At 40.2% G+C, this 21680-nt stretch overlaps 1 protein-coding gene across 18 annotated transcripts in view; it reads left to right on the forward strand.

Moving 5' to 3' along the window:
* The window catches only part of Shab (Shaker cognate b), a 66600-nt gene that overhangs the window by 18873 nt on the left and 26047 nt on the right, over positions 1 to 21680 (forward strand). For all 18 annotated transcript variants that reach the window (XR_011604274.1, XM_065864900.2, XM_065864904.2 and 15 more), the window contains exons 3-4: positions 18202 to 18563; positions 18704 to 20117. Coding sequence is in view for 17 of the 18 variants with exons in the window: in XM_065864900.2 (XP_065720972.2) it covers positions 18711 to 20117 (1407 nt within the window). In the remaining variant the exon portion in view is untranslated. The remainder of the gene's footprint in view (positions 1 to 18201; positions 18564 to 18703; positions 20118 to 21680) is intronic.

A 21680-nucleotide genomic window follows, 5' to 3' on the forward strand; every position in this document is an offset into this window, starting at 1 on the left:
ATGTTCATTAAGCTAATATAAGAGCTTAATATTTCACTTCCACTTGGCATTTAAATAATGGATTCATCGATAAATACGCACATTGTTTTAGTGATTATTTAGTGTTAGAAATGTGCTTACAGAAGTGTTAAAAAGTCGTAAATTATCTAAAATGTTCTCGGCTTCCTCTATTCGTTTTATTTTATGAGGCACTAATGGCCAATGGCTGAATATATTTTGTTAGTAACTATTATTTTGTTATATATTTTTATATAAAAAGTGTATGCCTTTTCCAAAGGATGGTAGGGAAATAAAATTATATCGTCTCTTATTTCTTTATTCACTTTACATGACTGCACTTAAATAGGTATTTCGCCTTCAGGCATTTAAGTAGATACTTTGCCATAAAATTGATTGGTTTTCGTCATTATTGAAAAGCCAAAAGTGCTCTTTATTTCAGTCAAAAGCCAGTGACGAAGTTATTTCCCCGCACGAACCACCTCTGACCCCCGATAATAAATAACATGGTATGTATGTAGTTTTTGCTGATCCATCGCCGGCTCCAGCCAGTCCAGCTCAGTGCCAAAAATAGCAAAACGATATTAATTTTTGTTTGCTTTGTTTTGGTTTCTGTTTCTTTGGCCACCGAAGCCGCAAACAGGCAGGAAATGAGAATTGAATACAATAAAAATCATTCAATAGTATCACTCGGCCCCATTGTTCCTCCGAATTAATAATAGATAACAATGCCAATGGAAAGCGGAAGCCCAAAGAGGAAAAGCCGAAGGACTCACACACACAATGGCCAAAATAAAAGGGCAGAAATAAGGAGGAGACAAGTGGATTATGAGGACCGAAATCCATCCCTGGTTTAATTAACTCTTGACGTGATTTTCCCTGCTCTTCCAGCGCTGAGAAATGGCCAGAAGTAGTAGGGCCAGAACGGGCCATTCAATTCCGGTGGTCAGGGGCTCGTAATTTGAAGTTATGTGCGGTCTGATGTAACCAACAGCCCAACAAGCTCCATCCAGCTCCTGCGAGAAATTTCCATTTAAGCCGGGACAAGCATAACGAACTCAGTTTTCCCTTCTTGGCCATAAATCATAAACAAAAGGCAGCATTTTTGGATAACAAAAGGCTGGAGAAAAAGTTTACAAATTCGGATTTAAAAATGTTGGTAGTTGGAAAAGAAATTCATAAAAGAGTTGGGGAGTTCGAGTTCCGAAAATGTTCATCATCTGTTCAAATGCAAAGAAGAAACTTCCTGCAAAAAATTTTTAAACAACGGGCATTGATATTGAGAGAAAAAGGCGAAAGAAAAAGTTCAGAAAGTCAGCTTAAAAAATTTTCTTGTCGAGAAACAAATTTTCTGCTCACTTTTATAACTAAGTCCTAAGCTACCAAAATTAACTTAAAAGAACAAGAAAGCTTAGAAAATTTAAAAGCTTGAGCAGTCAATTATTTCTTAGAGAATTTAAATCTTAAAAATCCTTTTATTTAGCAATAAATATTTAACTTTAAAGGACTTTTCGTTTTATTGTAAAATATAAGGCCCTAGCTGCGAGCTATCTCCCCACACTGATTGACTCGCAGACCAATCTCCTTGGCAGGGCAGAGTATAAATGACAGGTCATAGGTGGTGGAACAGGATACAGAGTGAGATTCAAGCCTGGCAATGTGGTTGAGTGGGGCTCCTTGCCAGTGTCCTTGAATCAGACACTCGAACTCGACCACAGGCAACGGGAACGGCAGTAACTTCCAGCAGCGAGGTGGTTCCCAATGGGTGAAAGGTGGTGTAGATGGTGGAGATGGTGACCTCGTGGAGTGACTGCACCTTCACCTGTCACACGGGCGGGGAAGTGAAAGCCAGCCCAGGTGCACGCGTACCCAGCTGCGAAAATGGAAAAGGGGGCTCCGAGATTGCCAACTAACCAAGTTTTGTGGCATTGGTCACAGCAGCAGCAAAGGCAGCCGCAAAAGTAGAGGCACATGCTACAAGAGATCACTGAGAGAAATTAGTGGGGGAAAAATTATAACAACTAAAAGAGCATACGATTGAAAGGATAAATAAAAAAGTATTTTCTGGTAATAACGTTTTATCCTGAAATCTTTTTATTAAAACACGGTAACCAACCTATAAATATAAATATATAAATTAAGCAATTCATTATAAGTGTTATAGAAGTTTTAAAATGGTTTATGTTTTCTCAGTATCTCAGACAATTTTCAAAAAGTTAAATTGTTTTCTTTATAATTTTAAATACATCAACTCTATATGTTCAGCATGAAATCTATATATTTTGTATAAATTGAAAAGGCTTACAACTGTAAACGGAACGAACCTGCGTATATCTCATATATATATATATCATATATCTTCATATATATTTAAAATAAATGATTATCCAATTTTTTATGTTAAATATATTCTTCAGATAAAATCCCCAAAGCACTTATAGCAATTTGCAATTTTCCCCCAAGTGTTGGGATTGTGAAAATAGCGAAAACAACGCTCGTTCAGCAGAGTTGTATCCTGTTTCCAATTTTCATTCAGTATCCCACTTCCACGCGCACTTCGTGTGCCCCCGCCCACCACCCACTACCTCCCCCTTGCCAAGCACCACCCACCACCCACCACCCACCGACTTACATCCCAAAGTAGGTCGTCGCGTCTGTCCTTGCCGTGGAGCGAAGGCAGACACAAAGGCGAGCACGACGAACAAGGAGCTGCAAAAAGGACGAAAAACTTCACCTAACCTCATTACGAGTTTCCCTACGCACACACACACACACGCGAGTCCCCACTGGTGACGTCATTGGTTGGGCTGTGTGCCTTCGCTTGCTCATTCGCATGTAAAGGCTGCGCACGATGTGGGTGGCATTCAGTGGGTGGTGGAAATGTCAAAGGTTAGCTCAACAAAGCATGAAACTACCTGTAAGCTTATTATAAATTTTGGAAAAATAAAAAATACTTTTATATTAAAAAACAGAAAAATAATTTATTGAAATACCCGTAAATTGGTCGTAAAATTCTCATAGATGAGTTCACGGGCGGATCAAAGGATCTAAGCAAATGAATGGAGCAATTTCCCTTTTGGCCTGGAAAGGACCTGCGCAGTGAACAGAGAGACCCAGAGAGAGTTATTGGAGTCGTCGGCTTTAGATTTCCTGGAATCACCAAAAGGACAACAACAAATTGCAGTAAACAGTAGAAAAAGTAGCCAAAAGTTGGGAGGTGGGCGGGATTAATGGGCGGTATAACAAGCAGGCGAAATGGGGGTGGGGTAAAAGGGTATCATGCGTAGCGGCAACTGAGACATTGGAATTATTATTACATTTTACTTGCTTTTATTGCGTTTCAGATACGTTTTCCATTTGTGTCCCTCTTTCAATTTGTTTCAATTTTTTATTCCAAGATATATGTACCTTTTTTATACTGGTTATATTAATATTATTTTTACAATTCAAACAGGAGAGAAATGTCTGGCCAGAGTGGATGGCAAAATCTTCACTAATCCCATTTGAATTTCATTCGGCTGCCAAATGGATTTCATTTTAATTTCGCATTAAGCAAAGACAAATCCCAGTAACAGCTTTCGGCTACCGAATTGAAATGCGTTCGCAGCTGATTTGCATGCAAATAAGCCAGATTCTCCAGACCCACCTCATCCGCAGGATGAACATCCTTCACATGTTGGGTGAAACTGCCAGATTGCCGAGCAAATATGCGGGAATGTCACGGCTCATCGCTTCGTCGCTCAAATAAAATAGATAATTAACATATCCATGGGTTATGCGGGAATATTTGAGTTTGCCGATGGGGTTTTCTGTCTGACTGATCTGGACCAATTGAGTATCCGCTCAACCGGCACTAATTTAAGTTTGTATTTACTATTTGCCAAACATTTTTATTTATTTTTTAGGGTAAAAGTTATATGTTCAGCATAAATTAATGGAATTCAAATATTGCATATACATTTACACGCCACTTAATTTGCTATGGGTTAAAGCAGTTTTCCCCTTTTCTATTCACTGATTTTCATGGGTTTATTTTAAGAAGTTTAAGTAAACCAGCTTTGTTAAATTTTAAAGTCTGCAAGGTAATGTAAATATTTCTTTATAAAATGGTTGTGTATTTATTTAAAGAAAATGCATTATTTCCAGTTCTTTTATCATGATACGGATATTTATTCTTAAAAATCTGTGGATTGGCTTCCGTTTAAAGTGTCGGAATTGGCATTTTCCCGTATTAAGTAGCCGCCACTTGAAACGACTGCTTATTCAGCCAATTGTGCTGGCTTTCGGCCGCTTGTTATTATTTTTATTGTTATGAATTTCAATTTTGGTATCCCAAGGACGTTGCTCGAAATTAAAGACCCGAAATATGCGCAACACTTTCGCGCCACTTGCGCACGTTTACCCACCGTATTAAAGTGTGTGTGCACCGTCCTTGGTGTGTGTGCTGTGTGTGAGTGGTACGCGGCGTATACGTGATGTGTGTTCTAAGCAATCCCTGCTCACTTCTCGGGCTCTTCCGATTTCTGGGGTTTTTCAATTTCCTGTTGCTTTCGTGCATTAAGCCCCTTGGAAAAGCACGAGCCCGAAAACTAATCTGCAAAAGGTACATTTCATTTTTGTGAATTAATATTCGGGTTTTTTATTTTCTGAATGGAAACTGCTTTAAAGATGAATCTGTGAACCGAGTTTGCGCTCCTTTGAGGTCGTCAGTGTCCTTGGCATTATATACAATTTGTACTTGGCTTTATGTATTCTCTTTTGGCTTTCTCCTCTTTTTTGTTCGGCTTGCAGTTTCCCCGGTGGCGGCGAGATTTTCCCTCCTTTTCCCCGTTGCGTGTTCTGGTTTTTCCAGATCAGTGCCTCGCAGCTTGAGCCATATTTTCCCCTGGCATAATTGCAAGAGGCGAAAGCCCCTAAGTGGCAGGATATAGGATATGGCAGGGTGAGCGAAGGATGTCGCCGTCTGAAAGCAATTTCTTTGGTTGTTTGGCTGGCCAAATGCCAGGGGCCATATTTCAGATTGAAAATGTAAAGATTTTGAATTTTTTGATGACATGGTCACACTTTTACATTGCCAAGGGGGCTTGAATAATTTATTTGAGTAAATCAAATATTAGCTATTCATTATTTAAAAAATTAGATATTGCAGAGTATCAACTAATATTACTTTAAATTTTCAATAAAAAACAAACATTTTTACCGCGTAACTTAGCTTGCCAAAATATTTAGGATGTGTTGTAGGAAGAGTGACGAATGTCCTTGCCTCCATGAAATCTATTATACTTTCAGCTGGCAAAATGCCAGAGTATAAATTTCCATTTGAGTGGCAAGTCAAAACTGCCAATAACTCAGGAAAAACTCGCCTGATTTTCAATTAATTTCCCTAATATTTTGTAAACAACAGTGATCTGTGTTCCATGACGTCACCTGGGTGAGAAATCAAGAAAAGCCGATCGAAGACGTAGAAAATGGCTTCGTATCTGTGCATCTGATGGATAAACAAATCGCCTGCGTGCGCTCATCGATTTTTATGAGTTCAAAGATTTACTTTCTGCCGCATTCCAACGCAGAAATCCCTGCATTGAAAATCCAATGTGCATTCGCATGCCAGAAACCGGGGAAACAAAGGCATAAACCAGTGAGAAAAACAAAGAGCAAAACAAAAATATTAATGGCGTCATTTGTCGAACACAGAAAAAGGCCCCCAAACGAAGTGCAGAAGAAAATTTGTTGCTCGCCAGGGAAATGTTCGGAAAAAATAACAAATAAAATGAAAATATTTGCCACAACGAATGGGAGGTGCTCTAAAGAGTAGGTGTATTTGGAAAATAATCAAACAAGCTTAGGTACATATTTATAAAATTCATGCCTCATCAACATATTACATATTCTTTTATTCACACATTCCAAAATCAAAATAAAACCAAGCATTCTTGTAATTATTTTTCTTCTTTTTTTAAAGTAGATTAAAGCCTAGAGTATGCAAATGCGTTCATATCACTTCTTATACGTTTTCTTGTAATATTCAAACAATAGATATTTGATTTACAAATATTCGAAATATTATGCCAGGAAGTGCCAATCCATCCGCAATTAAAAAGCTTTCAGCCAGAAAATCTGGTTTTGTTTGAGCGCATTTAAATTTTTCCTCCCAAATAGGCACTAAAAAACTCCCAGAGATGGAATGTTTTTGGGGTCAAAAGCCAAACACGTGCTTTGCCAAAACATTTGACTTTGGCTTTAATTGCGAAAAGGCACGCGAATTCGCCAACGATTCAGAAACGCCCCCAGGAACTCAATCTCAGTCTCAGCGGGTTCCGGCCAACTATTTTCGGATGGCCAATTAATCTTTGAGCAGAATTTTCACTGCGTGCGGTGGTGTGGAATTTTAAGCGATTTGCTAGTCATTATTTATTTTTCTCCGTGATCGCCGAGTGAAATAAATCGAGCTAAAAACAAGGAAGAACGCTATAGTCGAGTACCTCGACTATCAGATACCCGTTACTCAGCTAAATGGAGATATGCAAGCAGCAAAGCGAGATTAAAATGCGCCACCTACCGGCGGTATACAGATTTAAGCGTTATGGGCGTTAGAGTGGGCGTGGCAAATTTTTTTTTGGATCAATCGATAGGTATCGACGAGACCAATACATTTCAGTTACAATTTTTTATCTAGCATGAAAATTGTGGGCGTCACAGGTTTTTGCGGTTTGTGGGCGTTAAAGTGGGCGTGGCAAACTTTTTTTTGAGTCAATCGATAGGTAATGACGAGACGAATACATTTCAGTTAAAATTTTTTATCTAGCATAAAAATTGTGGGCGTCACAGGTTTTCGCGGTTTGTGGGCGTTAAAGTGGGCGTGGCAAACTTTTTTTTAGGTCAATCGATAGGTATTGATGAGAACATTACATTTCAGTTAAAATTTTTATTCTAGCATCAAAACTGTAGGAGCCACAGTTTTGGGCGGTTTGTGGGCGTTAGAGTGGGCGTGGCACTCTACTGAAACAAACTTGCGCTGCGCAGGAATCTCAGGAATCTGCGTGCCTAATCCCAGTATTGTAACTCTCATAGTTTCCGAGATCTCAGCGTTCATACGGACAGACGGACAGACGGACAGACGGACAGACGGACATGGCTAGATCGACTCGGCTAGTGATCCTGATCAAGAATATATTTACTTTATGGGGTCGGAAACGCTTCCTTCTGCCTGTTACATACTTTCCGACGAATCTAGTATACCCTTTTACTCTACGAGTAACGGGTATAATAACACCAAAACAAGAACTTGGCCAGCAATGAACTTACATCGTCGAGTGAGGTGAGCCGCACCGAAATCATTTATCATTATCAGGGGACAGCGGACATTTGAAACATTCATGAGTCGGTTATTGCCACCGACTTGATAAATGCTCCGAGCCTTGGAACAAATAACGCAATTGTATGGAAGTCAGCCGAAGTTTCGTAAACCCTAGCATAGGACGGATTTTCATAAAGTTTATGGTATGCTATCCCAGGAGATTTGAAAACTAAAGCTAGAATGCCGAAAGGAATTTGAAAATATATTTTATGTGTATCTCTTTATTCGTAGTCCCTTGACCAACAGACAGAACATTCTTATGATTATTGATTTCTGTACCTAAATATTTAGTGGAATTTCCAAAATCACTTATGTGCCTATCTGTGGGTGGTAAACTTTTGAAAAAGTAACAAGCCCCATTGCAATAAGCCAATCGAAGACACTATCAATACTCGATTGGAATTGTTATGGCATGCATTATTTAGCTCCCCTCCCTGCAAATGTCTATGACTTATTAGGGCAAACACGCACGGCTAACAGGTTGGCACATGCACTTGAAGAAAAAGGGTGGCATCAATTAAAAACTTAAAATATTTTATTAAATCTCCATATTTTTGCCACCTTTGTCTGGTTTAAATTTCTTGGAATAAAACCATAATTGGATTATTGTTAAAAATTATTTTAATGGTCTTTAACCAATCCAGTATCACTAAATATGATAGGTTACTTGATTTTGAGTAGGAAACATTCATTTAATTCATTTACTAGTCACAAATAAAATTTAAGATTTATTAAACACCTTTTTTCTCATTGTGCACCCATTGAAGGGGTGTGCAGTGACCATAATCGAAAATCAATAAGGCGGCTGGCACATGTGAGGAATATGGTCGCCAATGGTAGACCGTTAACGCTAACGGGCAATGGCCCAAAGTTGATTATGAATATTTGATGCGGTCCGTCCAACTGCGCAGTTGACATGGCCAGCAGATGAGGGCCGTAAAGGTAGCGAACCGAGTGCAGCTATTAACCATGGTTTGCGGCAGACAGAATAGCAATTTGTGCCGGGTTAATGACACCTACCACTCGAATAATAGCACACGGTGCCTGGCGCACCCTGTTGCCATCGATTTTGGCCAAGGGATCCCGGGATCAAGATGACGCCATGTCGGAATGCAGGACCTCGGGGCCATAAAGCCGCGTAATACCCAATAAAACAATTAAGTTAATACACGAATGCCCCGGAAAGTGTGCTCTCTCTTTTTGGCCCCCTTTTAGCGGGCTGCCAAGTGCAACAATTGAGCGAAAGTGAGAACGAGCACCCACACACATAGAGAGGGACCCTAAATGTTAGCCAAGGCCAAGTCAAGTTGGTCAAGAGGCAGAGGAAGAAGAAGCAGCAGCAGCAGAAACCGCTTGCATGCCAATGGCCAATAAGTCGCTGTGGCACGCAAAAGAAAGCCCCAAAAAATAGGGAAAAGAGGCAGGGAAAGCGGCGAACACAATTAGAGTAACTTGCTTAAATTTACAGAAATGGAAAGTGTGCTACAGAGTCGTGAGAGTTGCTTCCACACTAAGTTTGTTTGAACGCCCCTCGCACACATTTTGGTTAGCCCAATATAATTAGAACATGGCACTGGAAGAAATAACGAAGGAATGTACAAAAATAATCTATTAGACCAACTTAATGAACCGAAATAATAATAAATTTAAAATAAATTAGTGTGACCAGCCTCAACAATATAACTTAAAGAACTCAGTGTGAACTTGCATATCCGAAAACGGTAAAAACTAGGCAATCGTTTATAAATCTAACTAAAAATGTTAGTTAAGCAGAACATTTTCTCGCTATGCAGTTTGGGGTCAGCTGCTGGCGGATGTGGATGTGGCCGGAAGTCGATGGCGTCGAATTGGGGAAGACCCGCCAGCGAAAGGAAGTCGGCCACACAGACACAGATAGAATGGGGCCCAAGTGTTGAGGTTGCCGCTGACGCACTCTGTGGAGACGCCCTTCGCGGCCCTTGTCGAGCATTTAAAAATAAATGCACTTGACTTGCAAAATGCTTGCACCAAACAAAACAAAATGGCGCCCATAAATTTAGACAATGGCAATGGCGACGCTGGAGAGTCGGCAATAAATGTTTGCCACTCGCAAGCGGAACAACAATTGGCATAACAAGAACTACGGCCTGTGCAACATTGACACGCTTTTCGTACATATTTGTATTTGCATTGCCTTGTTGTTGCCACGGGCCTTAGATTTAGTTTAGTTTTGTTTCAGTTAAGGTCTGGTCTATTTTTCTACCCCTTTTGCCGGCAAAAAGCAGGAAACATTCCGCCATGCAATATGCAAATGGAAAAAGCTCGGAGTTGGCTGCTTTTAGCACTTAAGTGGATTTTTGGCATTTGATGCAATGTATCTTGTCCGAGGGGGGTTTCGGTGGACAGGGGAGTCCTTAGAGTCCAAAGTTCTACAAATTTATTCTTGATAAAGTGCTTGGAAGTCTGTCAAAGTTAGTAATGGAAGATATATTAACCTTGTAAAAAGAATAATATGTTTCTTATTTAAAGTCCCATTCTAAACAAATTAATTAAGTTGGAATTAATTTACTGAGTTACCCAATACATTTTAAAGTATTTTTATACCCTGCTTTTCTAGACCCCATAACTCAAGTTATTTTATCTTGATTTAGACGTGGGATACCTCTATGAGTTTGTGGTTGAATTCTTTAAAAGTTAACATTAACGTTTTTCTTTCAAACGAGAGTCAAAATTTTGACCCCTTTTCTTGTTTGATTTTTAACGTATTTCCAATGGCTTCCAGTATGGGACCCAAAACTGCCCTTCTAGACTCCATAACTCGAGATATTTTATTTCGATTTAGACGTGGGATACCTCTATGAGTTTGTGGTTGAATTCTCTAATAGATAACATTTCACTTTTTCTTTAAATCGGGGGTAAAAATTTTGACCCATTTTCATGTTCAATTTTTTCACATTCCCATGGGTTCCAGTATGGGAACCCAAAACTGCTCTTCTAGACTCCATAACTCGAGTTATTTTATCCCGATTTAGACGTGGGATACCTCTATGAAATTGTGGTTAAATTCTCTAATAGATAACATTTCACTTTTTCTTTAATTCGGGGGTCAAAATTTTGACCCATTTTCAGGTTCGATTTTTACGTATTTCCAATGGGTTCCAGTTTGGGAACCCAAAACTGCTCTTCTAGACTCCATAACTCGATTTATTTTATCCCGATTTAGACGTGGGATACCTCTATGAGTTTGTGGTTGAATTCTCTAAAAGTTTACATTACACCTTTTCTTTAAATCTTGGGTCAACATTTTGACCCATTTTCGTGTTCAATTTTTCCACATTCCCATGGGTTCCAGTATGGGAACCCAAAACTGCTCTTCTAGACTCCATAACTCGAGTTATTTTATCCCGATTTAGACGTGGGATACCTCTATGAGTTTGTGGTTGAATTCTCTAAAAGTTTACTTTACACCTTTTCTTTAAATCTAGGGTCAACATTTTGACCCATTTTCATGTTCAATTTTCCCACATTTCCCATGGGTTCCAGTATGGGAACCCAAAACTGCATTTCTAGACTCCATAACTCGAGTTATTTTATCCCGATTTAGACGTGGGATACCTCTATGAGTTTGTGGTTGAATTCTCTAATAGATAACATTTCACTGTTTCTTTAAATCGGGGGTCACAATTTTGACCCATTTTCATGTTCGATTTTTGCGTATTTTCAATGGGTTCCAGTATGGGAACCCAAAACTGCACTTCTAGACTCCATAACTCGAGTTATTTTATTCCGATTTTGACGTGGGATACCTCTATGAGTTTGTGGTTGAATTCTCTAATAGATAACATTTCACTGTTTCTTTAAATCGGGGGTCACAATTTTGACCCATTTTCATGTTCGATTTTTGCGTATTTTCAATGGGTTCCAGTATGGGAACCCAAAACTGCACTTCTAGACTCCATAACTCGAGTTATTTTATTCCGATTTTAACGTGGGATACCTCATTGAGTTTGCGGTGGAATTCTCTAATAGATAACATTTTACTTTTTCTTTAAATCGGGGGTCAAAATTATGACCCATTTTCATGTTCGATTTTTACGTATTTCCAATGGGTTCCAGTATGGGAACCCAAAACTGCTCTTCTAGACTCCATAACTCGAGTTATTTTATCCCGATTTAGACGTGGGATACCTCTATGAGTTTGTGGTTAAATTCTCTAAAAGTTTACATTACACCTTTTCTTTAAATCTAGGGTCAAAATTTTGACCCATTTTCATGTTCAATTTTCCCACATTTCCCATGGGTTCCAGTATGGGAACCCAAAACTGCACTTCTAGACTCCATAACTCGAGTTATTTTATCCCGATTTAGACGTGGGATACCTCTATGAGTTTGTGGTTGAATTCTCTAATAGATAACATTTCACTGTTTCTTTAAATCGGGGGTCACAATTTTGACCCATTTTCATGTTCAATTTTTGCGTATTTTCAATGGGTTCCAGTATGGGAACCCAAAACTGCACTTCTAGACTCCATAACTCGAGTTATTTTATTCCGATTTTGACGTGGGATACCTCTATGAGTTTGTGGTTGAATTCTCTAATAGATAACATTTCACTGTTTCTTTAAATCGGGGGTCACAATTTTGACCCATTTTCATGTTCGATTTTTGCGTATTTTCAATGGGTTCCAGTATGGGAACCCAAAACTGCACTTCTAGACTCCATAACTCGAGTTATTTTATTCCGATTTTGACGTGGGATACCTCTATGAGTTTGTGGTTGAATTCTCTAATAGATAACATTTCACCTTTTCTTTAAATCGGGGGTCAAAATTTTGACCCACTTTCATGTTCGATTTTTACGTATTTTCAATGGGTTCCAGTATGGGAACCCAAAACTGCTCTTCTAGACTCCATAACTCGAGTTATTTTATCCCGATTTAAACGTGGGATACCTCTATGAGTTTGTGGTTGAACTCTCTAATAGTTTAAATTACACTTTTTCTTTAAATCGATGGTCAAAATTATATAATTATAACTGCAAGGGTATACAAACTTCGGCTTGCCGAAGTTAACTTCCTTTCTTGTTTATTTCTCAATTCCTTCATTACTTATTAGACTCTATATCCCATATTCTTTATAATTGATTGCCTCTCCTGCGTCAGATTTTAAATTTTCAATCAGTCCTGCCTCCTTTTTCCCCTTAGCAACCGAGTTTTCTAATTATTTTCGCTAATGTTTGCCCAACATTTTTCAATTAGCGTCAACAAAGCAAAGAAATCATTAATCACACATGAGGCTGCTCAGACTTTCAGCTCTGTCATTCAATTTTGCCAGCAACTTTATAACATATCCCCATGGCTATACGGCTGTATGGATGTTGATTTAGCCCAGTTTAGTAACCCGAGAAGCCCTGTTTGAGGGAGAATGTCTGGGAAAAGTCAAGGCTGCTCGGCGATGGACAATGTCAAACCATTTGAGGGCAATTAAGGGGCCATTTTGTAATGTTCTGCATACGTGTTTAGCAAATTATGTTTGCGGATTTATGGGCTTCACTAAATGTGAGAGTGTGTGGGCGTGTGGGTGTTGCCATAAATTTCTGCAGCCATTATCTGGCCCAGTTTTTATGACAAGGCCAGAAGCAGTCAAAAGAAATGGCTTTCGCCCTCTCTCACGCTTTTGGCCAAGTTTCGCAGGGAACAACGAAAAGGTCTCACCTCATTAAAATGGGAAATTAATTGCATTCTGCGACGGCCTCAAGGCAATTCAACAGGTTCCAAGGTGAAGTTGGCCACTTCTCACACACACAGATACTCACTCACACAGCCAAAGAATTAATTGTCGAGCTGCGGGGCTAACATGTTGCATGCATCCTTAGCAAAAAAAAATATTGCAAAAATACATAAAAGCCAGCTGCAAGAACAAGAGCTCCGAGTTTGCATGCAGTTTAGTTTCATTTTGCGCCAGAAATAATTGCAATAAAATGAGAGGAAAAAACTTTTGCTTTTCGTCTGCACGCGATTAAAATAAATGGAAAATTCAAGCAGTGCTAGTGAAAGCTTTCAATTTAATCAAAAATGATGGCTATAAACGCAATTAGTACCTGGTGGCTAAGGTAGAATGTGGTAAAGTAAGGGAATAATTATTAAAATGTGGTAATTATAGCGCATAAAAATAAATATTTATACAACCTTAGAAAGTAAATTGTTGGAAATTGACTAATAAAAGAAAAAAGTAAAATAATCTTGGAAACTAGTTATTAAAGTACACATTTCAAGTTGGGTAAATAACAATATCCAGGCTAAAAGTACTTATATTTTAAGCTAATCTCATTCATATGTTTATGCCTGATGATTAAATCGTAATAAAAGATAAATATGGTCTATATATTTTTTTTTATTTTTAAATCCCAATTTCCTCTACGACTTTTCTATTCCATCATATCCCACTGAAAAGCATTCCCCTTGAGCCCAAACTCGCTGGAAATGCTGTCAAAAATGTGACTGCTCGAGCTTTGGCAATGCCATTCGGCAATTACATAACTCCCAGTACGAGTACCCACTTGGAGTTGGATGGAGCTAATAAACAACAATTTAGTCGGACTAAAATGCAACAAAACTATATAATTTGCGTCGCAGCCATAACTCGCGAACTCTGACCCCTGCACTATGGGGAATTTGACCACATTTATTGGCCAAAATCGATTTTTTAAAAGTCGTTAAAAATTGGTTTTGTTTATCACGATGCATTAGGATAACATCAAACTCAAATGTTATTAACAGTAAAGATTAACAGTCCACGTCACTGTTAAGTAATCAGCTGTGAAAGCACGTTTTAATTTTAACGAGTTGGCAGCGCAAAGAAATCGCATTGTTTTCTTAAAAGTTAAAAGTGAAAAAAAGTGTACAAATAATCAATTTAAGAGCAGTTTTTAAAATGCAGTGCATTCAGAGTGGTTTGTAATAAGTGTTTGTGAACGTGAATTGTAGAAATAGATTGTGGTGTCCCTATAATCTTGTGTAAGTTCTAACCTTAAAAAATTGTAAAACCTGTAGTTTATTTTAATCTTTGAATAGAGCTACAAAGTGAGTCCAGCTCTTTCCACCTCTAAAACTTGTTTTATGTTGTAAAGTAATCAATTCTTATTGTACCTAGTTAGTATAAAAGTGCACTTTTGCGCACTTTCTCTGAAATTTAACTTTTTAGATCCTAACCTCACCTTTGCAAACAGCGTTTTGCTTGAAAAGTGGATGTCAGAGGCGACGAAAAATGCTAAGGAGATTGCCATCTTCAATTACATGAAATCGGCAGTACGCGGACCTTGTTCTGAACACGATAAGGAAGTTTTGGCTGAGAAAAGTAAAATCATTTGCTACAAAATCTCTGATTACTGGCTAAAGGCCAAAAGAAACCTAAACCAATTCAAGCGAAGGCATTCTTCTTGGCTAAGCTCGCAAACAGAAATATCTATTAAGAAGCGTTTAGGATCTGTTGGACGGCCTGCGTTAACTTACCTATCTAAAAGACATAGATCACAGAGGAAAGAAGCCTCAGATCTAGCATCATTCAAGGCAGGCAATGTAAGGCTGCTAATTCAAGCTGCAAGTGCAGCTGCACGCAAGCGCGCCCAACCTGACCTTGCATATGTCTTGAAATTGTTAGCTTTATCGCCGGAAAAAGCCAAATTCATTCGAAAGGTTTTAAGTGAGCCTATTGCAAAGCCAACAAAGGTTTCTGCTAACGAGGCTTTAGCTCTTCTTTTAGACCAGGGCCTAACAAAGCAGCAATATGTCGCAGTCAGGGAGCAAACTAAAAACAACATATATCCGCTGTACAAGGAGGTAGCTGATCAGAAAAAAAATTGCCGGCCCTCTGAACTGCAAATTTCCGAGACAAAGGCAGAGGTACCTCTACAAAACCTTCTCGACCACACAGCAGCTCGCATTGCATCCTTGCAAGAAGAGGTATTTCTGAGCCTAATGAAAGAGCAAGGCACGGATTTTTTAGCTGCAGACTTAATTCTGAGCTACGGGTTTGATGGCAGTTCTGGGCAGTCAACCTACAAGCAAGGATACTCATCAGAGCAGCCCTTCACTGCTGACTCGAGTATTTTCGCTACTACAGTAACGCCACTGAGACTTATTGATGCCTCTACTAACATATTGTGGAACAATAAGACACCTCAGTCTATTCGCTTTTGTCGCCCATTAAAATTAGCGTTTATGAAGGAAACTAAAGACTCAATTCTTAATGAAAGCGAATATTTAAAACGCCAAATAGATAAATTACAATCGTGTAAAATTATTTTAAGTGACGGAAAATTTGTTTACATTAAGTTCCGCCTATACTTGACGGTTATCGATGGTAAAGTCCTGAACGCATTGACGGGAACTAATTCCTCTCAAGCGTGTCCGATTTGTGGGGCAACCCCTAAGGACTTCTTAAACAACAAAAATTTTAAATGTGAAAAGTTTCTCCCAATTATGAAAAATCTTCATTACGGATTAAGTCCGTTGCACTGCTGGATTCGTCTTTTCGAATTTGTGTTGCATGCAGGCTACAAATGCCAAATTCGAAAATGGAGGATTTCAAATGAGAATGACAAAAGAGAACTTGCGAGAAGGAAATCCCTGATACAGGATTTATTTTGGAAGCTGTTGTCGCTGAAGGTCGATCAACCAAAAGTTGGGGGCTTTGGCAGCACAAATGATGGCAACACAGCTCGCCGTGCCTTCAGTGAACCTGAAACATTTTCCGAAATTACTGGAATAGATCTCAGGCTCATTAAAAACCTGAGAACTATTTTAATATGTCTGTCAAGCCAGTTGCCGATAGACGTAACAAAATTTCAAAGTTTCTGCCACAAAACTGCTGAAATTATTGTGTATGAGTATTCTTGGCTACCGATGACGGCGACGGTACACAAAATCCTTGTACACTCAGCTGATATCATTCAGAACACAGTCCTTCCAGTTGGTTACTTTGGGGAAGAGGGTGCTGAGTCGCGGAACAAAATTTATAAATCCGATCGCCTGCACCATGCCAGAAAATGCTCCCGTAAATTAAATTTTACAGACGTGTTCCAAAGAGCAATGGATACGTCAGATCCCATTATCTCCAGTATAAACCTAAACAGGCGATTACAAAAAAAGCTTAACCTTCCAAGCGAGGTTATACAACTACTGTCTTGCGAATTCAAAAGTACAGGCGACTTGGAAGATGATGACGTGGAAAATAATTTTCTTGGAAGTTCATGGGATATCCAGCTCGAAAACGAGGGCCACGATCAATAGGTTTGCAAAATAAATATATATAATCAAAACAAAATTCTAAACATCTATAGTTTATTACAGATTTGTTGTGCTCTTCTGAACTCTTTGTAAATTTGTTCAGGAAAATGTTCTTCAAAATAAACAAATTGCAATTTCCAGTAGAAAAAAAACGGTAGGACCACTCACATTTTTTATCAAATGATGTTACTTTACAACTCTAGTCACAATAAAAAAATTTTGTTCTGCTCAATACTAACCAAAAAAAAAAAATTTTTTTTTAAGGCGTGACCACGCCTTTTTTTTTTTTAATATATTCCTTTTTTTATTATTAACCAAATTCTAAAAACAGAACCCAAAAATATTGCTTAGTTTTTAAGTTATTAATTAATGCCACAAAAAGTGGTCAAATTCCCCATAGTGCCCTGGCACGCGAGGTGAAAGGGCAGCGAGAGTGACAGGTGGCGCACAAATCAGCAATCTGCATGCGAATTGGTATTCACATGGGCCGAAATGTGACTATGTGAATACGAATACGGGAATGAATACGAAATGAAGACGTTTTGAACGACTATAGCTGTAACTGTAGTCCGAGGTCAGTTAACATTTTTCAGGCCGCTACGCATGGCAATCCATTTGAGAAATTCGCGGACGGTTAGGCATATTACTTGCCATTTCCGGCGGGGCGTAAAAATTCAAATTTGATTGCAATGCGGCAGAAACTGAATCACAGGGTTGAAATCTGGGCAAAGGCCAAATAAGCAAAGGGAAACCAAAAATAGGCATTTAAATGCAAAGGCCCAGCCTTTGGCGATTGCAAATTAACGCTAATAAATAAGGGAAAGCGGCCTCGATTCTTCGGGCCAGGAATTTACCAACAATTGCATTCATTTGCATACGCAATTATGCGATAATTGCCACCAAGTTTCCCGGCCCCGAAATGTATGCTACAAATAAAGCAGAGTCGTTGTGGAAATGAATACTGAAAGAAGAGTGGAAAGCGGTGGGAAAACCTTACCCACTGATTGCTTTCCTATCTTATCAGTTGTCCGCAACTATTGATTCATTACCAACAGGCACAGTGGGAGTGGCTGCTTTAAATAGCAGGATTCAATGAAGGGGTTCTGGGTGGGTGATTTATGGGTTAAGCGAATGCCGGTGTCCTCGAAATGGAAGTGGGTTGGGATACTTTAAATTCGAAAGAATACATTTTTCGGATTAAAAAAAAAAACCTCCGTAGGTATTATAGAACTATTTTAACAACCTTTAAATTTATAATAATATATTTATAATAATATAGACATATATGTAAAAATAGAAATAATAATAAGCTTAATTAAAGCACAATCTTACACCTTTTTGGCCACCTGTTCGAAAATTGTAATAACAGATAACACCAAATTAATTAGATTTATTTACTTCTATAATATCATATCATAAATGCACCACTGTGCGCCGTGTGTTTGATTACTCGGCATGCATAATTAAGGTGCTCGGTATTTACGTGGCTTATCAGGCATCGATATGCGGTTAGATATAATTGCTTTCCAATAAGCGACTTTTACTGATTGCCGTCTTTTTATCTGTGGTCATAAATTGCAGCTATTGCCCCCACAAAATGCTGCCAAACCACGCCTGAGCCTCAATCTCAATCTCAACCTGAACAAGGGCCAGAACCAGAACACAACTGTGATCATAGACATAACAACGAGAGTGGCCAGAAGCCAGGGAAAACCAGGGGAAACCAGAGCCACAGCCAAGGATGAGGGAATCCGGGGACACAGCCAGCAGCCTGCCAGACCGCAAGTGAGCGATTTATAGATCCGCAGATAATACCGGGCCCGGAAGTCGGAATCAATTGCCCCGGCGATAGCAATCGGCAGAGGAAAAGAGCGGACATCTCACACAGGAGCAGGACATTCGCCATCGGAGGCTGTAATGACGACAATTGACGCGATGTAGCGGTGAGTCCCCTAAAACAAATGTTTTAAAATAATTGGATATTCATAACCTGCAATATAGAATTGCCATGTCTTCGATAGAAGAGATACTACTTCAGCTTTCTTTTTTTTATGGATACTAAATCAGAGCTTTCCCCTTGCAGCAGACTTATGGTCGGCGAACGCGACAGGGACCGTGAGGCGGTACGCTGGGCAACGGGTGAATCAACACCGCTTCAAACCAATAATGGAGTATTACAAATGGTCGGGCAATTGCAAGGTGGACAGGCTGCTGGCCAGCAACAGCAACAGCAACAAGCGACTCAGCAACAGCAACTCTCGAAGCAGCACCAGCAGCAGCAGCAGCTGCAACTCAAGCAGCAGCAACAGCAACAGCAACAGCAGCAGCAGCAGCAACAGGACATCCTGTATCAGCAACATAACGAGGCAATTGCAATTGCACGCGGACTGCAGGCTGCAACACCTGCCGACCTCGGCGATAATCAGCCCTACTACGATACAAGCGGTAATGTCGATTGGGAGCGGGCGATGGGAGCCGGTGGAGCTGGTGCATATGGTGGCATCGGCATCGGATCTCTACCAGCAGCTGGCGGTGCTGCTTATCACCTTGGGCCAGCTAATCCCGCAGGCCTCGTTTCTCGTCACCTGGATTACGCTGATGGCGGCCACCTTGCTGGCCCATCCGCCGGTCTTCCTCTTGCCGCTGTACCAGGATCGGGAGCAATATCGGCAGCGGTATCGGGAGCAGGATCAGGAGGAGCAGGATCCGGAGGTGCTGGAGCAGGAGCAGGAGCAGTCACTGGATCTGGTCCAGCCGCAGCAGGCAAGGAAGTTCGCTACGCCCCATTCCCAGTCGCATCACCAACGCACTCGATTCCCACAACCTCCCAGCAGATCGTTGGCAGCGTCGGTGGCGGGGGCGTCGGTGGTGGTGGAGGTGGCAGCCAATCCATCTCGGGCGGTGGTCCCACCCACAGCCAGAGCAACACCACCGGCGCCCTGCAGCGGACACATTCCAGATCCATGTCCTCCATACCGCCGCCCGAGCCGTTCATGATAGCCCAGTCGAAGGCGGTCAATAGCCGCGTGTCCATCAACGTGGGCGGGGTGAGGCACGAGGTCCTGTGGCGGACGCTGGAGCGGCTGCCCCACACGCGGCTCGGGCGGCTGAGGGAGTGCACCACCCACGAGGCCATCGTGGAGCTGTGCGACGACTACTCGCTCGCGGACAACGAGTACTTCTTCGACCGCCATCCGAAGAGCTTCAGCTCGATCCTGAACTTCTATCGCACCGGCAAGCTGCACATCGTCGACGAGATGTGCGTGCTCGCGTTTAGTGATGACCTGGAGTACTGGGGCGTCGACGAACTGTACCTGGAGTCCTGCTGCCAGCACAAGTACCACCAGCGCAAGGAGAACGTCCACGAGGAGATGCGCAAGGAGGCCGAGTCCCTGAGGCAGCGCGACGAGGAGGAGTTCGGCGAAGGTAAATGCGCCGAGTACCAGAAGTATCTCTGGGAGCTGCTGGAGAAGCCCAACACCAGCTTCGCCGCCCGGGTAAGTCCAGTCGGTTGCCCCGGCCTTAAGGTAGTCTATAGTGTCTTGAATCCAACACCCCAAAAATACCCACGGAGAAAAAAGATATCACTAAAAGTCCATCCGATATTTTGAATATTTAATAATATACCTTTCATGATATCATTTTATTTTTAATTTGTTTTATCGATATTTATTAATAGGAAATTATGTGTTCCGATTTGAATTAGTTTTCAAGATATAACATTTCTGATCAGTACAACAGCTAGTATTCAATATTTAGATAAATAGATTTAGAGATATTAAAAAGCTTATCAATAAACGAATCTTTGAACCTTGAAGTCCATTTTGGATTGTCTAAAATAACGATAGTAAATTGATAATCTCTTTTCTCCATGCCCTCCCAAATCCCTCCCACCGTTACCCAAAAGATTCTCATAGATGTGTTCGTATTGTGTTTCTAACCGTTGAACTGTGAACCGTGTCAATGTCAAGCGTAAGAAACCCTCTTAAGTTCTCGATAACCAGACTCCCGATAACAAATAATCCCCCTCCTCCAACTTATATTCAACCTTTTGAGTTCTTGATTACCTTCTGAGTTACTCTTATGTAGTTGAACTTTGGTTCTGTGCAAAGTCACTATTATTTTTACACTATCGCCAGCTCCTGCACTCTGTAATATAACTCAGCCGTCGAACAGATCAGAGTACTATATAGTGTAAGAATAACAGCAACATATCTATCTCTACTCTCTAATCTCTATCAATAATATAAACCCACTCTCAATGCTGTACAAATCTTGCCAATTCATCACTTGCTTTTGCGACCAAACCGATATGCTTGCACTCCGAAAAACAGATATATACTCGATACTTTAATCGTTACTCGTTACTGGTTACTCGCTACTCGTTTCGAATGTCCGCCAGTTATCTGTACCATATGATGTGATATCGCCTAACTACTATATATCCCGCTGCCTGGCGCGCAGATCCCCTGGGATCCACATCGATGTTTGTACATACGGCTGATCTCATGTGTATATCCCATATCGAAGTGCTTCAAGCTTTTGTGTCATGTATCGTACAGATCGGACAGGACAGTCTTCCTCTATCGAACGGAACTTGGAAGTCCCCAGAGATTTGAGAAGAGTAACCTCTATAAGATATAACGAAAGATGAGGAGTTTACGGCACCATATTGAATTGAGTTTCCTTAAGTTCACCCTATAATTTTCGCTTTTGCCTAACCAATCCCTCACCCCTCTTAGGCTAAGATGCATTCTGTGTTTTAGTTTGATCTTTAGTTTTAGTTCGAGTCTTAGTTAACAAAACACGCGACGACACCCAGAGAGTTCCAATTAGCTAAAAGATCAAGCCAGTACTGATCGAGCAATCGAATTTGCCAAAATTGTTTACTAATCGTTTCTCTAATCCAGTCTTTTTTACATCACACACAGTATAATTGCGAAATTGACAAGCCCTGTATACATACAACTATATATAAACTATTATATCTACTCTGAATATTATTAATACGTATATCTCTTAATTGTTGATGATGATGGTGAAGTAATCTCTCTGTTTAT

The sequence above is a fragment of the Drosophila suzukii genome, chromosome 3, assembly GCF_043229965.1.
Source record: "Drosophila suzukii chromosome 3, CBGP_Dsuzu_IsoJpt1.0, whole genome shotgun sequence".
Lineage (NCBI taxonomy): Eukaryota > Metazoa > Arthropoda > Insecta > Diptera > Drosophilidae > Drosophila > Drosophila suzukii.